We start from the raw sequence: 18,959 nt of genomic DNA on the forward strand, positions 1-18,959 counted from the left end.
TGATTATTTAGCTAATTATTCATAAATTCTTATAGTCTGATTCTTATTTTTGTCAAGCACTATTTTCTAGTGGTTTTCGAGACTCCGTCGTGCGCGCCGACGTCACGTGACGTCAGGCGTCGCTCGTCCAATGGGCTGCCGCGACGGTTGGGCGGCCTGTGTTTGAAAATCTTGTGTTTGAAATCTGGCAGTGAAGAACATATGATATTGTAAGTGGATTAAATAGTTTTGGATTAAATAGTGGTTTACGTACGCATTTATTCAATTTATTAATAAGAGATAAATAGAATAACTACGACATACGATAAGTGACACGTTGCCAACTATGTAGTTAGCTAGTTAGCTTAAATGGAGTACAGACAGTAACAATGCTAATGCTATGCTAGCTAGTAACTACCCAAGCTACTAACAGTAACTAACAACATGTAGTAATTACTGTTGGCAATCTGACTAGCTGCTGAAACTAACTATGCTAGTTAGCAAACCTGCAGCCCAAATGGGTTTTGCTGCTGTGTACTAATGTTGCCATGTACAGCTAACGATTCACTGTGATCTGCTGTAGTAGTTCTGACCTGAACTAATGTTTGCTAGCTAGCTAGCATTAGTTAGTTTGTTATAAGATGCAGCTATTCAAGGTTTAGGAACTCGCATGCAACTCTTGAACTCCTACTTAGGCTATTTTGTCAGTAGTATTTACACAAATGCCCCAGTTTATCTAGATAGTTATTTGTTAGCACCAGCTCAGTGAGAATGAAGAGATGAACCACTGTGATTGGTCCTAGGAAAATGATTTGTGAGCAGCTTTATTATGTCCACAAAGTTCATGAATGGATCTAAGACTGAATGACGGTCCTCCATGTTACACAGCTGATGTGCAACTGCTGAGAACATCAGCAGCTTCGTGATACCTGGAGTAGATTTCGCAGTAGGCTGTACGTTACTAAACATTGTCTCGTTTTTTTTTCCAGATAGGTTACATACAGAGGTGGTGGAGTGAGCACACTTAAGTGTCAGGAGCAAATTATGTCGGGAGAAGAGGTGTGTAACCATGTAAAAGTGGTGGTCCGCGTCCGGCCTTTCAACACCAGAGAGACTGATGGCAACGCCAAGAAGGTGGTTCATGTTGTGGATAGCCACATGCTCATCTTTGATCCCAAAGAGGAAGAAGTGACATTTTTCCGCGGGCAGAGGGCTGGCAACAGGGATGTGAGGAAAAGGGCTAATAAGGACCTGAAGTTTGTGTTTGACCATGTGTTTGGGGAGGACTCCTGTCAGGGGGACGTGTTTGAGAGCACCACCAAAGGAGTGGTTGATGGAGTCCTAAATGGCTTCAACTGCACAGGTAGGGATGTTTTGTTTTTCTCGTGATATATATTGGGCAAAGGTCTGGAAACGTGTCGGCATGGGTCATAAAAACCTTCATCGAAATGATAAGTTGGGATTGGGCGGCTTCTTTATATGGAGAGTTACTTTGGATCGAGCCTTCATTTAATGGTGAATATTCCAAATTCAGTTTTATACAAACTTTTAGCTTTTATTAATGATTCTTCAGAATCTGAGATTTCATTTAAAAAGTGAGCTATTCTGACTGCTCTTGAGTGTTGAGTTGCCTTCATGTGCTATTGGGGTTGTTTGAGTCCTCAAGCTAGAGAATGTGGATAAATACTAAGCACATTGTCATGTGGGTCACTGTTATGCTCTCATTTAATGACTCCAGATTCTTATGTCAGTGTGATACTGAAGATCAAGAGGCTCCAGGCTTTCAAATTATCCAAAGTATATTAGCATTGGCATCAGTGAAAACTGGCTAACTTTATTTATTTATTTATATATTTTTTTACATTGCTTTTATATCTTGAGTAATGGGTCGATGGGTATATGTGCTTTCAGAATGTGCTTTACCTGGCTCTCCTGGAAGAATATTCATTCTTGCTGTTCAAATCTAACGTATATGTAATCCACAAAGCAATGTGAGACAGTAATCACAGAACATTTTCTGTCCATGGCATGACGTATTTCCATGTCATGAGGCTTTCAGGTTGGACATTGTGTACATTTTATTCCACTGGGATTTAATTAAAACTTGAAAAGTGGGGAGAACATGCCATGATTTTTTTCTTTCTACTTTCCATTGCTGTTTGGACATATTGACGTATCCAAAACAAGAAGACAGTTTAGAGGCAACCAAAGGATTTTTATTGCTAAGATATAAAACTTCTGATGAATCATGCCCAGTGTGACTAGGGACATTATTACTAACAAGGTAAAAAAGGCCCATTTTGGTTTCAGGTTGTCTTTAAGAGTTCAAGAACAGGGCTGTGACCTTTGAGCACAGCGTTTGACTTGACCAAGCTAAATTTAGTTTAGTTCATTAGCCTAGCCATAGTATACTGAAGAAACGTGTAGTTCTTTCCCAGTGCATGACTTGTAAATGTGTCTGGATTATATGCGTATATGCAGAAGAGAGAACGATGGAAAGAATTTTGCTCTATTTGTGAGATGGGTAGGCTAGGATGTCTGGTTACCAGCATGAGCATCTGCTTTCTGTTCATTTAGCACATTTGCTTGCTGCTTCTGTACTATTGTTTCCTGTTTAATTTCAGTGCTCTGACGGCTATTTGTAACCAGATTTGTCCATTTTCACTTTTGAGTGCAGTCTATAGCCTGAAATAGTTTATGTTCGGGTTTATAGTTGAAACATGTAGAATGCAGCTTTGTTGCTACCAACAGCTGCTTTGGCACCTCTGACCTACCTGAGAACGGTCTGGGTGTAGTCCTAATATTCTGATGAGCATACTTGATTGACAGCACAATGTCAGAAGCTCACAGCCTGCTACTCTCTTCAAGCAGAGGTGAATGTAATGGCTTGAGGATGGAGAATCGGAAACCAGACATGTCCAAGACAACCAATGAGGAGTTTGCATATAGTTATTCATTTTCAGCCAAGATTTGGGTTTTTATTATATTATTATTATTAATAATAAATTAATTTATAGGAATAAACATGAATGGCTATATCAATGCATGGTGAATAATGTATGGGCTTCACCGCAAAACAACTTATCTTTTGAATTTTTGTTTTTGAGTGGTGTCAGTTTTGTCTGCATTAGATAAAAATTGCACAAGCTTTATTAGGATCACCCATATTTATGTCAGAAGGTGAGAATCAGGCTAAATAGATTGGTCAATTAGTCTGTACCCAGAAGAGCAGCATTGACCTATTTAGATGGAACTCAGATTTGGGTTCTTGGGGACTTTGATGTCAATCTTGGGATGTTTAAAAGTCTTTTGCACTGTTCTGCAACAGGCTGATGTAGGTAGAAATTTCAATAGGGATTTTATTCAATGATGCCAGAGATTTAAGCATAGGTTGGCCAGTGTAAAACATGCCAAAGGCATGAGTAAGAGAACACAGAATCATGAGGACTCGATGGCTGAGAATGAAATTATGTGCAGTATCTTTGAGCGAGGTTAAGGGCTACCCCCAGAGCCTTTGTCCATAATTATTAGAGCACCTTCGTGACCTCTGTGATCCATGTTCCCCAATGTGTGTGTGTGTGTGTGTGTGTGTGTGTGTGCGGGCGGGCGGGCAGTTTTTGCCTATGGAGCCACAGGAGCAGGGAAGACCCACACAATGTTAGGAAGCAGTGGTGATCCAGGTGTCATGTACCTCACAATGAAGGAACTCTTCAACCGCATGGACCTTATTAAGGAGGAGAAAGTCTTTGACATGGCTTTCTCCTACCTAGAGGTAAGCAGGGCAGCTGTATTTGAGACATACTGTAATATTGGAGCTGATTATTTTTATTGTAAATGTGATGTGATGTGACTGACATTTTCAGTTATTTGCATAAATTATGCACATGTAAGTTATCAATATTTGTCTAGATTGTTGGTAGTTTTCTGATAATTTAAAATGCACATTTCACTGTTACTAATTCTTACAGCTGTATTCTGCACTGTCTAACAATATATGATTTCTTTCTCTATATTTACTGAAAAGGTTTATAATGAGCAAATTCGGGACCTTTTGGCCAACTCTGGTCCACTAGCAGTACGAGAAGATGGTACAAAGGGAGTGGTGGTCCAAGGCCTTACTCTTCACCAGGTGTGTGTGTGTGTGTGTGTGAGGGTGTGTGTGTGTGTGTGTGTGTGTGTGTGTGTGTGTGTGTGTGTGTGTGTGTGTGTGTGTGTGTGTGTGTGTGTGTGTGTGTGTGTTAACACCATTATGAGGTCGAAACAGTCACGTTTGCACTGACAGCTGCTGATTTCTATTATCATGGACAATTTAGATTTTGTATGTTGATTAAAAAGCTTGTGTTGTGTAAGGAGATGCCATCAAGACACTTTCTGTGATGAAGCCTGGTCTGGGTAGAAGAAGAGCTGTAGTATTTCAGTCTACACCTAATCACCATTATTCAAATCTATATGTGACAGCTGAGATATGAGCTGCACTTCAGGCAGCTGTGACACGTCACCTGTCCAATTTGGTTCTCTTGTCCAAATCAGCAGGAAATGCTCGTTTTTCACATCATATTTCAGAAACGAAGAGCTATTGTTGGCATGAGCTATTGAAATAGTCACATTTGTCACAGGTCAGTTCTCAAAGATGGCTGGTGGAATCTGGGTTGTTTTGAGGGAATAGAGAAGAGGACATAAGGGAAGCACTAGAAAAACCCATCTCTTCCACTCCCTGCTTTTATATCCTAATCATAGCCATTACTGCTGTTTCTCCTTACTCCGTGCCTTTTTAGGAAACATTTTCTCTGTCACCTCAACAGATCTGCTTGAGTTTAAATGAGGGAGTTTGCGACTTCTAACCTTTACGCTAATCCCTCACTCTCCTTGGGCCTGAGTTAGAACCTTCACTGTTGAACCAGTGCTGAAAATCAGATTGCTCTTTATTCAAATATAAAAAAGGGTTGCTTCCAATTTTTTTGCAAGAAAAAGATGCTGTAGAAAACAGCTTAACGTCTCTCTCTGCTATTATAGTGTCTGTTCCTGTTTCTCTTGTTTACAACTTAAGGGTGGATTCATTTCTGTGTACACATGCTCTCGGTTTTCGTGCTCTGACTTAACCACTCTCCGGTAAGAGCTACCACTGATGTATGTGTACATGTGTGGTTTGGGGGGGGTCTGTTTCTGTGCTTTATAGCCCAAATCCGCTGAGCACATCCTTGAAGCTCTGGATTACGGCAACAAAAATAGAACGCAGCACCCCACTGACGTGAACGCCTCATCCTCCCGCTCTCACGCCGTATTCCAGGTAAAAGGCCCAGAGCTCCAGGAACGGCTGCTCTGCTCGGTTCAGCCACACTTTCTAAATGTGCTCCCTCGTAATTGTTTTGATGCTCCAAGGTGCTGTTTACTGTTTCGTGGTAGAAATAGTTTGGGCTAGTTTTTTTTTGCTTGCCTTTCCTCTGCTTCTCCTCTCCAGCTGCCAAACTGTGTTCACAGGACTCAGTAAAAAAAAAAAAAAAAAGTGCACTTAACCTTCCCGATTTCACTGTACACATTCACTTCCCTTCATCCGAGCCTTAGATTCTCCTGTGGCGTATCTTCCCTTTCTGGGCAGATCTACCTGAGGCAGCAGGATAAGACGGCCAGCCTCAACCCTAACGTGCGCGTGGCCAAGATGAGTCTGATCGACCTGGCGGGCTCAGAAAGGGCCAGTGCCACCAACGCCAAGGGCGCTCGCCTCCGAGAGGGGGCCAATATCAACCGCTCTCTTCTCGCCCTGGGCAACGTCATCAACACCCTGGCCGACCCGAAGGTACCGTGCGCACGCAGCTGGGATGTGTGTTTTAAAATCAGAACAAATTGCTACTTCATATAACATTTATGTAGTTGTATCTTTAAACATGACAGTTGAAGGCATTGAGATCAAGGGTGTACCATCAGGTGGATTAGATGATGGAAACAAACACCAGATAGAATAATAATATGCCCTATATACATTATATACTGTATTCTGAAAATATATACTAAACAAATAGTAGGTGGATTACAAAAAATACCAACTAACTTTACCTAAAAAGAACTAAATATAGTATAGTTTTTCCATTTTCTTAATGCTTGTGTGTCATATACCACTTCCTGGGCTACAGTTACATGGGTCAGCTCTGCTTTTTGTTGTGCGTTCTGCTGCCCGCCCACTCCAGGTCCAACCCCGCCCCTTCCAGGGTATTGGCTAACCCCGCCCCCAGTTGCAGATCTGTGTGGGGCTGAACCCAGCAGGTCCTTTGACTTTCCATGGCACAGCCATCGATGCTATCTGTGCTGGGACAGCTACACCTCTCTTAGCTCAGGCTATGTTGTGTACACTAACCCATGTCCTCAGGGGCCTCTGTGCACATGTGTATATGTGTATATGTGTGTGTGTGGGATCCCTTTCTATACACTTTGTTAGGTTCCAGCACGTTGCAGCCGCAGGCTCTGTGTAGAATTATATCCAGATTTTCCAGCTCTTAAGAGGGATGGAGAATAATTTTATACTCAATCCCATTAGCGCGTAACTGTTACAGATTGTAGTCTCAAAGAAAGTTAAAGCCACCTCTGACTGTTTGTTCCGCACCATAAACTGTGATGAAGTGCCTTTATATTTATTTTGGAGGACTTTGTGCATCATGTCTCAGCTAATGCAAAACAATTGTTTTTCCTTTGTCCTCATCTAAAAAGATTTATATGGAAAAAAAAAATGTGTTTGTCTCTATCATTTTGGCCATTTGTATACCACTGAATTGATGTCACCACGTCACAACAGAGTGCGTGTCACATATCGCACGCAGCTGGATGTTGGGTGTCTATCACAAACACTCTAAGAGTAGCACCAAAATAGCCAAAAGCAGACTGTTTATTTCATTATATTCTCTTGTTTTTGTTTTTTTTTTTTTTTTTTTTTTTTTTTCTCTGAAGCCTTTTAAGAAATCTGGAATAATGGATGTTTCTGAGACAGTTCTGGATTTATTAGTGCAAAGATCAAGTGTTTAACAACCTTCAAAGCAACCACACTATGGGTGGCTTGTACCAACAAGGATAAAGTGTTAAATCATGTTTAATAAGGGTTTAACTGTTAAACTGCTTGCACAAAACATTTAACCAATATAAAACTTAAACCAAATTCAGTTTAAACTTGGATTTAATCTAATCATGTTTCACAGATATTCTAGAATCATATTTAAACCCTAGTCAAGGATTCATTCTAATCCTGGGATTACTGAGGAGTAGAAATGTTTTAAGGATTTTGTCTAGGCTGGGTGTAACGGGCCGGGCCGTCAGCTGTTCCTAAATATCAGCACTGTTGTGGGATTATTTTAGTTGTGTTCTCTTACTCTTTAAAAGCAGCACACCGGGTGAAACGGGCCATTACGGAGTGATAATCAGAACCACACTTTAGCCTCAGTTGACTGATCTAATTTATACCGTTAAGCAGCCGAGGGGGCTGATTTCAGATGGGGTGGGCTAAATGTTTTACCAGCAGCTGAACGCCTCTGGAGGAGTATGTCTGCATGAGAGAAAAGCTGTCCTCCATGTGTTAAGCGTGCTTTCTGAAGAGCTTGCTTTCTCTAGCAGTCATTTTCTCGTTAGGTTTGTTTGTTTATCTTTCTGAACAGTGCAGAGAGCCATTTAGAAATGCCTTTTTTTGTTAGCTGTAGTGTTGGGGACTTTTCCTGCATCCAGCATGTTGGTGTTTGTCCAGTGCCGTGATTGCTTTATGAAAAGCCTGTTCCTGTTTAGCTGCCAACGGCCTTGTCCTGAAAGTCAACAAAAAGTGAAGACTTTATAGTAAACACAATGCATCAGCAAACTCCAGACATTTCAGCTCCTCTAAACTTTGTTCAATTGAAAGCATACCGTTGTGTTTTTTCCCTTTTACTATCAGCACAGTACAAGTAAAAATAGTCAAAAATATTAACTATTTAGCAGCACATCTAATTCTCTTGTGGGAACATCACTGATATCCTGATGGAGTTGTTAGGTTCTTGATGTTTGAGGGCCATAATGGACACTGTCTGAATGACATTTACTGTGAAGTTTGTAAACATTCTATTAAGCTTAAATAGGTCTAGAGTTTAAATCTTTTTCTTTCAAGAGCAGTACTTGGGGATGATGGATGATGGGGGTTTTCGTTTTCTTTTATAATTCAAAATACTTGAAGGAGCTGTTTTATCACAGCCACCTTCCGTCTCCCCCATGATCCTTATCTATGACTGACTTTCAGTCAGTACTTCTCAAGTGCATCTTTGTAAGGTATATTCTGCTTCTATATACAAAACAGCTAAAACCATGTTATCTGGAAGAGTGACTGTGTGTGTGTGTGTGTGTGTGTGTGTGTGTGTGTGTGTGTGTGTGTGTGTGTGTGTGTGTGTGTGTTTGGGGGGGTAAGGTGAGCAGGTTTGTCCCTGTCTCTGGGCCTCTGCAGTGTGTCTCAGTCAGTATGGTTTTCATCCCATCTGCATACATTAACCTGTGACAGACGTCTCGCCTTACCCGCGCCTGAGACAGGCCGCTCAGGCCGGCCGCTGGGAGAACGCACTGTAAGGATCAGCCTTCCTGTTCACTACACCTCCACCCAAACACTTGTGCTCCACTTCCCTTTCCTCTTGTTTAGGTTTTGGGGGTGGAGGATGCTTTATGTTTAACATTAATACATTTTAAATATTACAATTATAAAGTGAGAATTTCAGGGAATTGTACTGGTGTTTATTTTAGTACATAATATTTGCTCATCATATTAGAGGGAAGAAAATGAATCTTTGCGTAAGGCCTGTGTTATGTAAGGCTACCACTGAGGAACTGTACCCGGCTGTCGAGGCGTGGTCCCTGATCTTGGCATCACTGTGGCTCCGTGAGGTGTGTGGCATGGTTGCGTGTACAGTACCTGTCTGAGTCCACTTCCTTTGTTTACTGCTTGGAATTACTGTACTCATTTCTCCCAAAGAAAATCAAATTGACTGTAAAGTGGCATAAGGTCAGCATATGCAACGTGTAGATCCCAGTGGCCACCCGTAGCTTTGCTAACTATAAAAGCATGTGCATTCTCCTCACCAGACCACACGCACTCATTCACTCGATTACTCAGCCTTTTTCTCCTTTCTCTCCACACTCGTACAATGTCATAAACATACAAACCAAAACATGCTCATTCACACACACACACTCCATATTTGGTGTGTACTACTAGGACGGCACCTCCACAGAATCTGAATACAAGTTCCATGTGATCTAGACCGGCCCGTTCTTTCGTCCCAAAGCTGCTGCCTTATGTGAGCCCTACAGCTTTGTTGGCTAACATACCCAGCTGAACAGTAATTTGGTCGTGAAACTTCATGGCTGTTGAGTTTTTGACTGTGCGGTGGAATTTTACTTGGCGTTTTACATCCCCAGGTCGCCTGGGGCCGGCTGGTGGTTCCATGGGCTGCTGTTGTGAAATGTGACTCACTTCTGCATAGATAGAAGTGAAGGAGAGAAGCAGTCTTGCTTCCTAAGCATGAATTACAACACTGTGCTACTTCAGATCAATAGCCTGCCACCTGCCACCCAAGCTATGTTCAGCAGTGCATTTCTAATGAATGACTCTGAACCATCAAGATCTTTCGACAGGGTCATACAACCAATGTGATTTTTTTTTTCCTCCCTCAAACTAGAAGCATAAACAGTAAAAATAAACGGAAGATATTAGTTTCTTATAAATTTCTTACCGATGGATTTTTGACTTGAAAGGAGCACCTGAGGTTATTTTCAAATGGCTTACTCAGCACATTTGTCAGTGGGTTATTGTGAAGGGGTTTTATGCTTCAGGGCAGGTCCACTGTCAGGTTCTTCGCTAAGGAACCATTGGAGTGCAAAAATCACTGGTTGACATTTATGTACTCCAAAGTTTGGGATTCATGTTCTTCACCTTGTGTTTTAAATCACTCAGAAATGATGAAAATGGGGGGGGGGGGGGGGGGTCCTCACCTCTCAGCAAGGAGGGTTGATTCCACATCCCTGGTTCTGTGGCCCAGGTAACGCCCGTTTCTCAGTGCGGCTTCAGTAATCGGACCTGCCGGATCGGATCTCGGCTCAGGTCATGCCGGTGTGTCCACACATGACGCTCTTATGTGAGTGCTGTGGTCAGACAGGAGATCGGATTTATTTTTCCCGCTCCATGTTGTAATTAAGAGAAATGTACAAGTGGAGTAGGAGAAGCTGCGGTCATCTTGTTTGGCACTAAACACACGGCCCAACGCCTTTGAGAAGAGGACGCGAACGTCTCTACCACTTTCACTGTAAGCCTCTTTGGCAAAGGTGTGCTTCTTTTTAAAAGTTTACCTGTGGCACTGAAACTGATCTTAAACACTCTAATTTCTGAGACGGTCTCCTCAAAACCTCATCTTAATTTAGTCACAGCCCTGTAATACAATAGCATCTGACCACAATGCAATGCGGCATGATGCCTTAGTACCAGTCCACAACTTGAGAGGCCCAGGAAACTAACAGGAAACACCGCAGTGGCTTGGTCAGTGAATGACATGGCTTGTAGCGTCCTAGCTGACCTGACTGGCATCCACATGTAACTGAGATCTGTACCCCAGATCACTTGTGTACAAGAGATGCGACCATATAATGCGGTACAACTGTTGTAATGTTGGTCTCAAGTGGCTTTGGTCATTGTTACATTTTGCAACAGCTGTTCCAAATATCAATACTCTTTGCCCGGTTAGATTCATTAAGACCTGGACTGAATATGACTCCCGTCAGACTGAATGTTTGTATTTCCTCCTGGTGTAGAGTAAGAAGACACACATCCCTTACAGAGACAGTAAACTGACGAGGCTTCTGAAGGACTCTCTGGGTGGCAACTGCAGGACAGTGATGATTGCTAATGTTAGCCCGTCCTCCCTGTCTTACGAGGACACACACAACACACTGAAGTATGCCAACAGGGCCAAGGAGATCAAGTCCACGGTAAGGCCATCTAACACACACACACACACCCTGCATCACCTAACAAGACCACATGGCTGTCTCAGTTAACATTCGAAGGGGTTTATTACACGCGTAATTTGCGTGTTAGTACAATTGTATTTTAAATGATTACAAGAAGCAAAAAGCAGAACCATGATTTATTATATAGAATAGAGTATTAATAGAATAGAGATAGAGTATTATTAGAATGTCAAATTTTCAGACTTTGTGTGTGTGTATTCCCTGTCACTCAGCTGAAGAGTAATGTGGTGAGCCTGGACAGTCATATTGGGCAGTATGCTGTCATATGTGAAAAACAGAAGGCTGAGGTAAGCAGTGGTGCTCTGCTGTTGTTCAAATACTCTGAAACACGTGCTCATGTACACAGACTCAAATACAGACGCTCAAATACACGCGCTCGTATACAGAGACTCTCAAATACACGCGCTCGTATACAGAGACTCTCAAATACACGCACTCGTATACAGAGACTCTCAAATACACGCACTCGTATACAGAGACTCTCAAATACACGCGCTCGTATAGAGACTCTCAAATACACGCGCTCGTATACAGAGACTCTCAAATACACATGCTCGTATACAGAGACTCTCAAATACATGTGCTCGTATACAGACTCTCAAATACACGCGCTCGTATAGAGACTCTCAAATACATGTGCTCGTATAGAGACTCTCAAATACATGTGCTCGTATACAGAGACTCTCAAATACACGCGCTTGTATACAGAGACTCTCAAATACACGCGCTCGTATACAGAGACTCTCAAATACATGCGCTCGTATACAGAGACTCTCAAATACATGTGCTCGTATACAGACTCTCAAATACACGCACTCGTATAGAGACTCTCAAATACACGCGCTCGTATACAGAGACTCTCAAATACATGTGCTCGTATAGAGACTCAAATACACGCGCTCGTATAGAGACTCTCAAATACACGCGCTCGTATAGAGACTCTCAAATACACATGCTCGTATAGAGACTCAAATACATGTGCTCGTATAGAGACTCAAATACATGTGCTCGTATAGAGACTCAAATACATTGCTTGTATAGAGACTCAAATACATTGCTCGTATAGAGACTCAAATACATGTCCTCGTATAGAGACTCAAATACATGTCCTCGTATAGAGACTCAAATACATGTGCTCGTATAGAGACTCTCAAATACATGTGCTCGTATAGAGACTCAAATACATGTGCTCGTATAGAGACTCAAATACATGTGCTCGTATAGAGACTCAAATACACGCGCTCGTATAGAGACTCAAATACACGCGCTCGTATAGAGACTCAAATACATGTGCTCGTATAGAGACTCAAATACATGTGCTCGTATAGAGACTCAAATACATGTGCTCGTATAGAGACTCAAATACATGTGCTCGTATAGAGAGACTCAAATACATGTGCTCGTATAGAGACTCAAATACATGTGCTCGTATAGAGACTCAAATACATGTGCTCGTATAGAGACTCAAATACATGTGCTCGTATAGAGACTCAAATACATGTGCTCGTATAGAGACTCACTGCCTTTGCTGTGTACCTGTGTAAATCTGCTCCCTTTCTCTTGACAGAGGAGATGGATTTAATTAAAATGAGATGGGTGCATGTTAGTTGAGACCAAGCTCTGTGTGTGTGTGTGTGTGTGTGTGTGTGTGTGTGTGTGTGCGCGCGCGCAGATTATGCTGCTGAAACAGAAACTGAAAGAGTATGAGCAGCGGAAGTCGGAGGCTCCAATCTCCAGACAGAAGAGAGATGAATTTGAGAAGTAAGCTGTGTGTGTGTGTGTCTCTGTGTGTGCGCGCTCACGTGCATGGGCCTGTGCATGCAGGCTCACACGTGCCTACCGCGTGTGCACGTTTGCGTCTCCCATCTGTCTGTGCAGCGAGGCAGAAAAAGCGAGCGATATTTGCAAGCAGCAGCATGTGGCTCAAGACCAGTGTTTTTGTTTGTCCAGCCGTTGTTTATTTCATGCCATGTGTAATGTGTAACTGCTCTTTAACTCTGTCCTTTAAAACTTTTAATACGCATCAATACTTGATGAGGAAGCGGACGTGGAACAACGGCCCTCCCCGGTGCCGGCGGAGGCCTTCGGACCTCCACCGCTCTGCGTTTTTTCATCCCCGCGACCGAGTCCGGGCATCTCCGCCTCTTCCGCCATCTTTCTTCGATTGTTTCATTCCCACTCGGTCGCCTGCAGACAGAAGGAAATGTATCATAATGTGGGCGTGTGCCCCGCTAGCCCCGCCCCCCGACGCCCTCTCTCCCCACCCGCCGCTCCGTCACGCGGCTCCGTCTGGGCAGCGAGAGGGGAGGGGAGGGCCGGGGGACGAGGGAGGAATGAATGAGTCTTACTCCTACGCATTTTCATTCACCGGCGTCAGAATTCACGGTCGGGAGGAGGAGGCTTGGGGGAGGGGGGGGGGGGGTACTCCTGCCAGCACGAAACACGCTGCACACGCAGGAGGATGGCAGCGAGAGCACTGCAGCCGCGTCACCCTGCTAGCACCCCTCCCTCTCTCTCTCTCTCTATTAATTGTATTTATTCATTGCTTTTTTCTTTTTTCTTCCTCATGCTTAACACCCACCCACATTCAAATCCCTACCTGGGGAAAGAGAAGAGCTGAGTGGAGAGTGCTGAACGTAGCTCACGTCACACTCAAACTGCATCTGTGGTGTGTGTGTGCTGCACCTGCGTGTGGTTATTAATGTGTGTGTGTGTGTGTGTGTGTGTGTGTGTGTGTGTGTGTGTGTGTGTGTGTGTGTGTGCAGAATGTCGGAGTCTCTGCGGAGCGCGTTTGCCGTGCGGCTGCAGGTGCGTAAGCAGCAGTTGGAGGTTGAGAGGCAGCTGAAGGAGGTGCAGCTCCGTGTGAGGCAGCGGGCCGAGTGGCAGCAGCAAGGCCTGCTCTTCTTCCCTCAGGGCAAGGCAGAGAAGGTGCTCCCCTCCCTCCCTCCCCCCCCTCCCTCCCTCCCTCCCTCCCTCCCTCCCTCCCTCCCCCCCTCCCTCCCTCCCTCCACACGCACAATGCCCAGGCTCCGTTTACCTCGCGGAGTGGGGTTACATTATGTCATTGGGTTTCAGAAGATCAATCATGTTGCTCGGGCCACTGGCTGTTTTGGGTTTTTGCGGTCACCGTCTCACTACCTGTCGATTTTCTTTGTGTGTCTGTGTATGTGTCAATTCTCTGACCCCAACACAGCTGTTGCCAAACTTTTGCAGGCAGTCAGGTCACTTTACATGTTACAGGCTACATATGTGAACCAGAGACTGTGTGTGTGTGTGTGTGTGTGTGTGTGTGTGTGTGTGTGTGTGTGTGTGTGTGTGTGTGTGTGTGTGTGTGTGTGCTTGCATGCGTAGGCCACCTGTAAGTACGAGCGTAAGCTGGCGTCTCTGCACACCCATCAGGAACACCTCCAGAGGCGTCTGGCAGAGAGCAACCGGCTCTTCCAGGACAACGAAGGCTGGCTGCACCGCCTTGAAAACGACATGAAGCTCCTCGGCCATGATGGGCATGCTCCAGAGGTCAGGTCAAAGGTCAAGAGCAGCACCAGTAGCTTAAATGTTAAGCAATTGAAACAAGAAGGATTTGTGTTTTTGTGGTTTAAAATAAGCCTGCACATTTAAAGTCATTGTACCATTTGAGTTAAGGGTATGTCTGTATGTCGCCATATAAATATGGGAGTTTATCCTGTATTTCTCCCTCTGGTTTGAGAAGGTTTGCCCTTTTTCCAGACCATTCCTCTCCTTCCCACTCCCCTTACCTGCACCATTACCACCACATGACGATTCGTTCAAAGCTGAAGAGCATGTGGTGCACACAGCTGGGTCCTGAATCTATACCCTATAGCCTGCCACTCAGCAGTTGTGCGTCCCCCCCCCCCCTTTTTTTTCCTCTTCCTGGAAGTAGAGTAGTCTAGTGATGCACCCGCCCGTCAAATGTTCCATGTTCACCTCCCAGATGGGCTGGTGCTTGCAGACTCCTCAGAAAGTGTATTCTCAGAGTGGGAAAGGAAAACAAGGGCCACTGCGAAACAGATCGCTGTCACCCCGTGCCTTCCGTCTGCTCTGGTGACTGTGCTCCTCTCCCAGTTTCTCCATATAGAGGAGAATTCGGTGCAGTCTGATCTCTCCCAGTTTCTCGGTACAGTCTGATCTCTCCTGGTTTCTCGGTACAGTCTGATCTCCCAGTCTGGTTTCTTGGTATAGAGGAGGGTTCGGTACAGTCTGATCTCTCCTGGTATGGAGGAGCGTTCGTACAATCTGATCTCTCCCGCTAAGGAGGAGGGTTCGTACAGTCTGATCTCTCCCGGTATGGAGGAGGGTTTGTACAGTCTGATCTCTCCCGGTATGGAGGAGGGTTCGTACAGTCTGATCTCTCCCGGTATGGAGGAGGGTTCGTACAGTCTGATCTCTCCCAATATGGAGGAGAGTTCGGTACAGTCTGATCTCTCCCAATATGGAGGAGAGTTCGTACAGTCTGATCTCTCCCAATATGGAGGAGAGTTTGTACAGTCTGATCTCTCCCAATATGGAGGAGGGTTCTGTACAGTCTGATCTCTCCCGGTATGGAGGAGGGTTCTGTACAGTCTGATCTCTCCCTGTATGGAGGAGGGTTCTGTACAGTCTGATCTCTCCCGGTATGGAGGAGGGTTCTGTACAGTCTGATCTCTCCCGGTATGGAGGAGGGTTCTGTACAGTCTGATCTCTCCCGGTATGGAGGAGGGTTCTTTACAGTCTGATCTCTCCCGGTATGGAGGAGGGTTCTGTACAGTCTGATCTCTCCCAGTATGGAGGGGGGTTCTGTACAGTCTGATCTCTCCCAGTATGGAGGAGAGTTCGTACGGTCTGATCTCTCCCAGTATGGAGGAGAGTTCGTACGGTCTGATCTCTCCCAGTATGGAGGAGGGTTCGGTACAGTCTGATCTCTCTGTGTTCCTCCCCACAGTTGGCTAACTCTTCTCAGATGCACACATCTGTGTGTGTGACGCTCCCTGCCAGCTTCTAGTGCTGTTCTTGTTGTGTCTGTTTGGCTGCTTTGTTTGTGGTTTCCCCCATTTTCCTTTCATTGACAGATTGGACAGATTGCAGTGTGCAGCGCCTGGTTCAGACCAAATCTCCGCGCCCACTGTGTTCTGGACATGTTTTCATTTTCCCCAGTGGGAAAGTGGTATAACAGGATGATGATTTCTGAAGGCTGCTATGTCAAAAGTTTTTTATGGGGTTTCCAACAATTTGCTGTTTAGTTAAATAGAAGGAATAATCTGAGTTGTTGACATTATGTACACACTATATTACTACTACATGAGCACTAATGAAGCTGCTGTTAAACTTTGCTGTATGGCAAATAAATGTCTTAAGTTAATGTACGTGTGTGCGTGTGTGTGTGTGCGTGCGTGTGCGTGTGTGTGTGTGAGCAGGAGCTTCAGAAGGAGCTGCAGTGTCTCAGGCTACAGTTGCAGGTGGATGATCTCCAGCAGCACATGGAGCACATGAGCTCCCTCATCGGCCTGCAGGACCAGGAGAACAAACACATGCACAAGTACGCACACACACACACACACACACGTATACACATATATATATATATACACACACACACACGTATACACATATACACACACACTGTTTTAGATTAGATTTGAAATGAAGTACATTTCTACTTGTGCAGCTAGTGACATAGATTGAAACCAGAAGATGCAGGTCTCGTGTAAGCCCAGTGGCCCAGACTGCTGCTCGCCACTTGTCTTTAGGAGTGCATGTGTTCACTCCCGGCTCTGACACCCACGCCCCACACTCATGCTCTCTGGTTCGGACAACCTCTGTAGGGTGTTCGTGGCTTCTGTGAGCTCAAAAACATATGAAAAATGAACACTGGATATGGAAGCAATATTAATTACATGATCATTGTATTTTGTTTATTCTAAATTCACTTACTATCTCTATATTCTGGTAATACTCTGCCTCTCCTTCTATCTCCATGTCTCTGTTCTGGCACTATCTTTGTCTCTTTTTACCTCCTCTGTTGCTCCTTTGCTCTATTGCTCTGTCTATGCGCTCGCTCTCTCTCTCTCTCTGTCTCTCTCTGTCTCTCTCTTTCTCTCTCTGTCTCTCTCTCTCTCTGTCTCTCTTTCTCTCTGTCTCTCTCTCTGTCTCTCTCTTTCTCTCTCTCTCTCTCTCTCTCTCTCTCTCTCTCTCTCTCTCTCTCTCTCTCTCTCTAGACTGGTCCATGCTCTGCTCCCTGCCTACCGCCGGCAGCACCTGGCACTGAAGGCTGCGGGTGTCGCCACGGCAACGGATGAGGCGGAGCTGGAGGAGCTGGAGCACCTGGTGTGGCGTGAGCGGGGCGTGGCCTGGGCGGACCAAGAGGGCGCTGAGGTGACGGAGGAGGCGGGCGGGGGCGGCGAGGACATCCGTCTCCAGCCCATCCTGCTGTCCTTCTCACGCCTCGCCCCCCACCAGACCACACCATGCAGTGAGCACCGCAAACACTCCAGGGATTTGTAGTTCTTACGTGCAGTTATGTAGGATTGATAAATGCCTGATTTAAACAGGTATGGTTGAAATTATTTTCCCCATCTTGCGGGTAGGACACAAAAAACAAAATTAGCCCAGTCAAAGCAGCTGGAGGTGGTTTAGCAGTAAATGTGAGTGTATCTGCGTGCGTGTCGTGTGCCTGTGTGCACGCACGTTCGTGTACGTGTCTGCGTGCGTGTTTGTCTAGAGAAGGTGTCCTCTGACTGACAGCGTGGCTGACTAAACCTCTCCTTCCCACACTCAGGTGCAGAGAAACGTACGCGGCGAACCTCCCAGCCGCTCAAACCCTCTCACTCGCCTAGAGGTAAATGTGTCTCGCATTCTTGCTGTCTCCCTCTCACACGCTCTTTACGTCTCTCCGCCTCTGTTCGGTAGCTCTACGGTAAGGAGGATGTAAAAGTTCAGTTCAGTCAAAGCAGTACAGGGTCTGTAATCTTTAACCACTGCGTTCAGGAGGAGAGCGAAATTCGCCGTTTGCTCCTCAGCTCAGATGGTGGTCCAACTAACATTTGTTGGCAACATCTGATTTCTTCCGTTTTGTACCAGAGCAAGAGTAGTTCAAACCCACCAATTAGCATCAGTCACGCTGTAAGTAACATTGTTATAGCTGTGCTCATTTAACTGAAATTTGTTGTGACGTTCCTCATGTTGAGGGCTTTTTGTTGTTGTTTTTGTTTTTTTTTCCCTCCACCAGCCGTAAAGGCTTGTCTGTCTTTCTCTGTCTCATGCCCTTTCTGTCTGCCTGTCTCTCTCCCCCCCCCGGTCTCGTCCTCCTCTGCGTTACTCTGTCTCTGTCTCTTTCGTTCCTCATGGTCTGTTCCAACATACTCGGTTTCTATCATCAATTCAGCTGCCACAACCTCAAACATCACTCATGTTTTGTGTGTGTGTGTGTGTGTGTGTGTGTGTGTGTGTGTGGGTGAGCACGCATGTACGCAAGCACGCGCAGCATCTGTGGGGGAGGGCCTAAGAGATCCATCAAAGGTGGCCAGCCCTTGGTTGTTGGTCATACTTCACAGTTCCGCCTGAGAACTGACAACTTCCTGGTGCTAGACATCCATACGCTAGATTGGGTCTGTAGTAAGTATGGATTGGAAACGAAAAACAGTTCATTTGTGCAGAGGTCAAATCTGTACCACATGAAAGAAAACTTGCATGTAAAGTGAGGTCAACAGGGTTTTTTTTATTTTAAAAGGGAAGTTTTCATAATGCTCCACAGAGAAGAACCCAGTTCTGATGGGTGTGGTGCGCTGACGGCGCCCCGTGTGCTCAGGATGACTAATTGACACTGGGAGGTTTTGCTGTGCACAGGGGAAGCAAAGGAGGGAAGAGGATGGAGAGATGGAGCAAGGAGGCGCAGAGGGGGAGCAGGAGGGAGCGTTTGGGGATGGAGGAGGAGGAGTGAGTTATGGTGCAGTAAATGGGCCGTAATGACGTTG

General features: G+C 45.1%; 1 protein-coding gene across 1 annotated transcript in view; it reads left to right on the plus strand.

The window, feature by feature from the left end:
• Positions 1-105: 105 nt before the first annotated feature.
• Positions 106-18,959, plus strand: part of kif18a (kinesin family member 18A) — a 22,171-nt gene continuing 3,317 nt past the window's right edge. Inside the window, 14 exon segments of the mRNA XM_076998799.1 lie at positions 106-209; positions 969-1,342; positions 3,594-3,751; positions 4,004-4,108; positions 5,156-5,266; positions 5,576-5,773; positions 10,774-10,950; positions 11,205-11,279; positions 12,665-12,753; positions 13,758-13,920; positions 14,344-14,508; positions 16,404-16,525; positions 17,205-17,458; positions 17,765-17,824. Of these exon segments, the coding sequence (XP_076854914.1) occupies positions 1,024-1,342; positions 3,594-3,751; positions 4,004-4,108; positions 5,156-5,266; positions 5,576-5,773; positions 10,774-10,950; positions 11,205-11,279; positions 12,665-12,753; positions 13,758-13,920; positions 14,344-14,508; positions 16,404-16,525; positions 17,205-17,458; positions 17,765-17,824 (1,996 nt within the window). The 5' untranslated portion in view covers positions 106-209; positions 969-1,023.

This window comes from Brachyhypopomus gauderio, chromosome 1 (assembly GCF_052324685.1).
Source record: "Brachyhypopomus gauderio isolate BG-103 chromosome 1, BGAUD_0.2, whole genome shotgun sequence".
In the NCBI taxonomy this organism is placed as follows: Eukaryota; Metazoa; Chordata; class Actinopteri; order Gymnotiformes; family Hypopomidae; genus Brachyhypopomus; species Brachyhypopomus gauderio.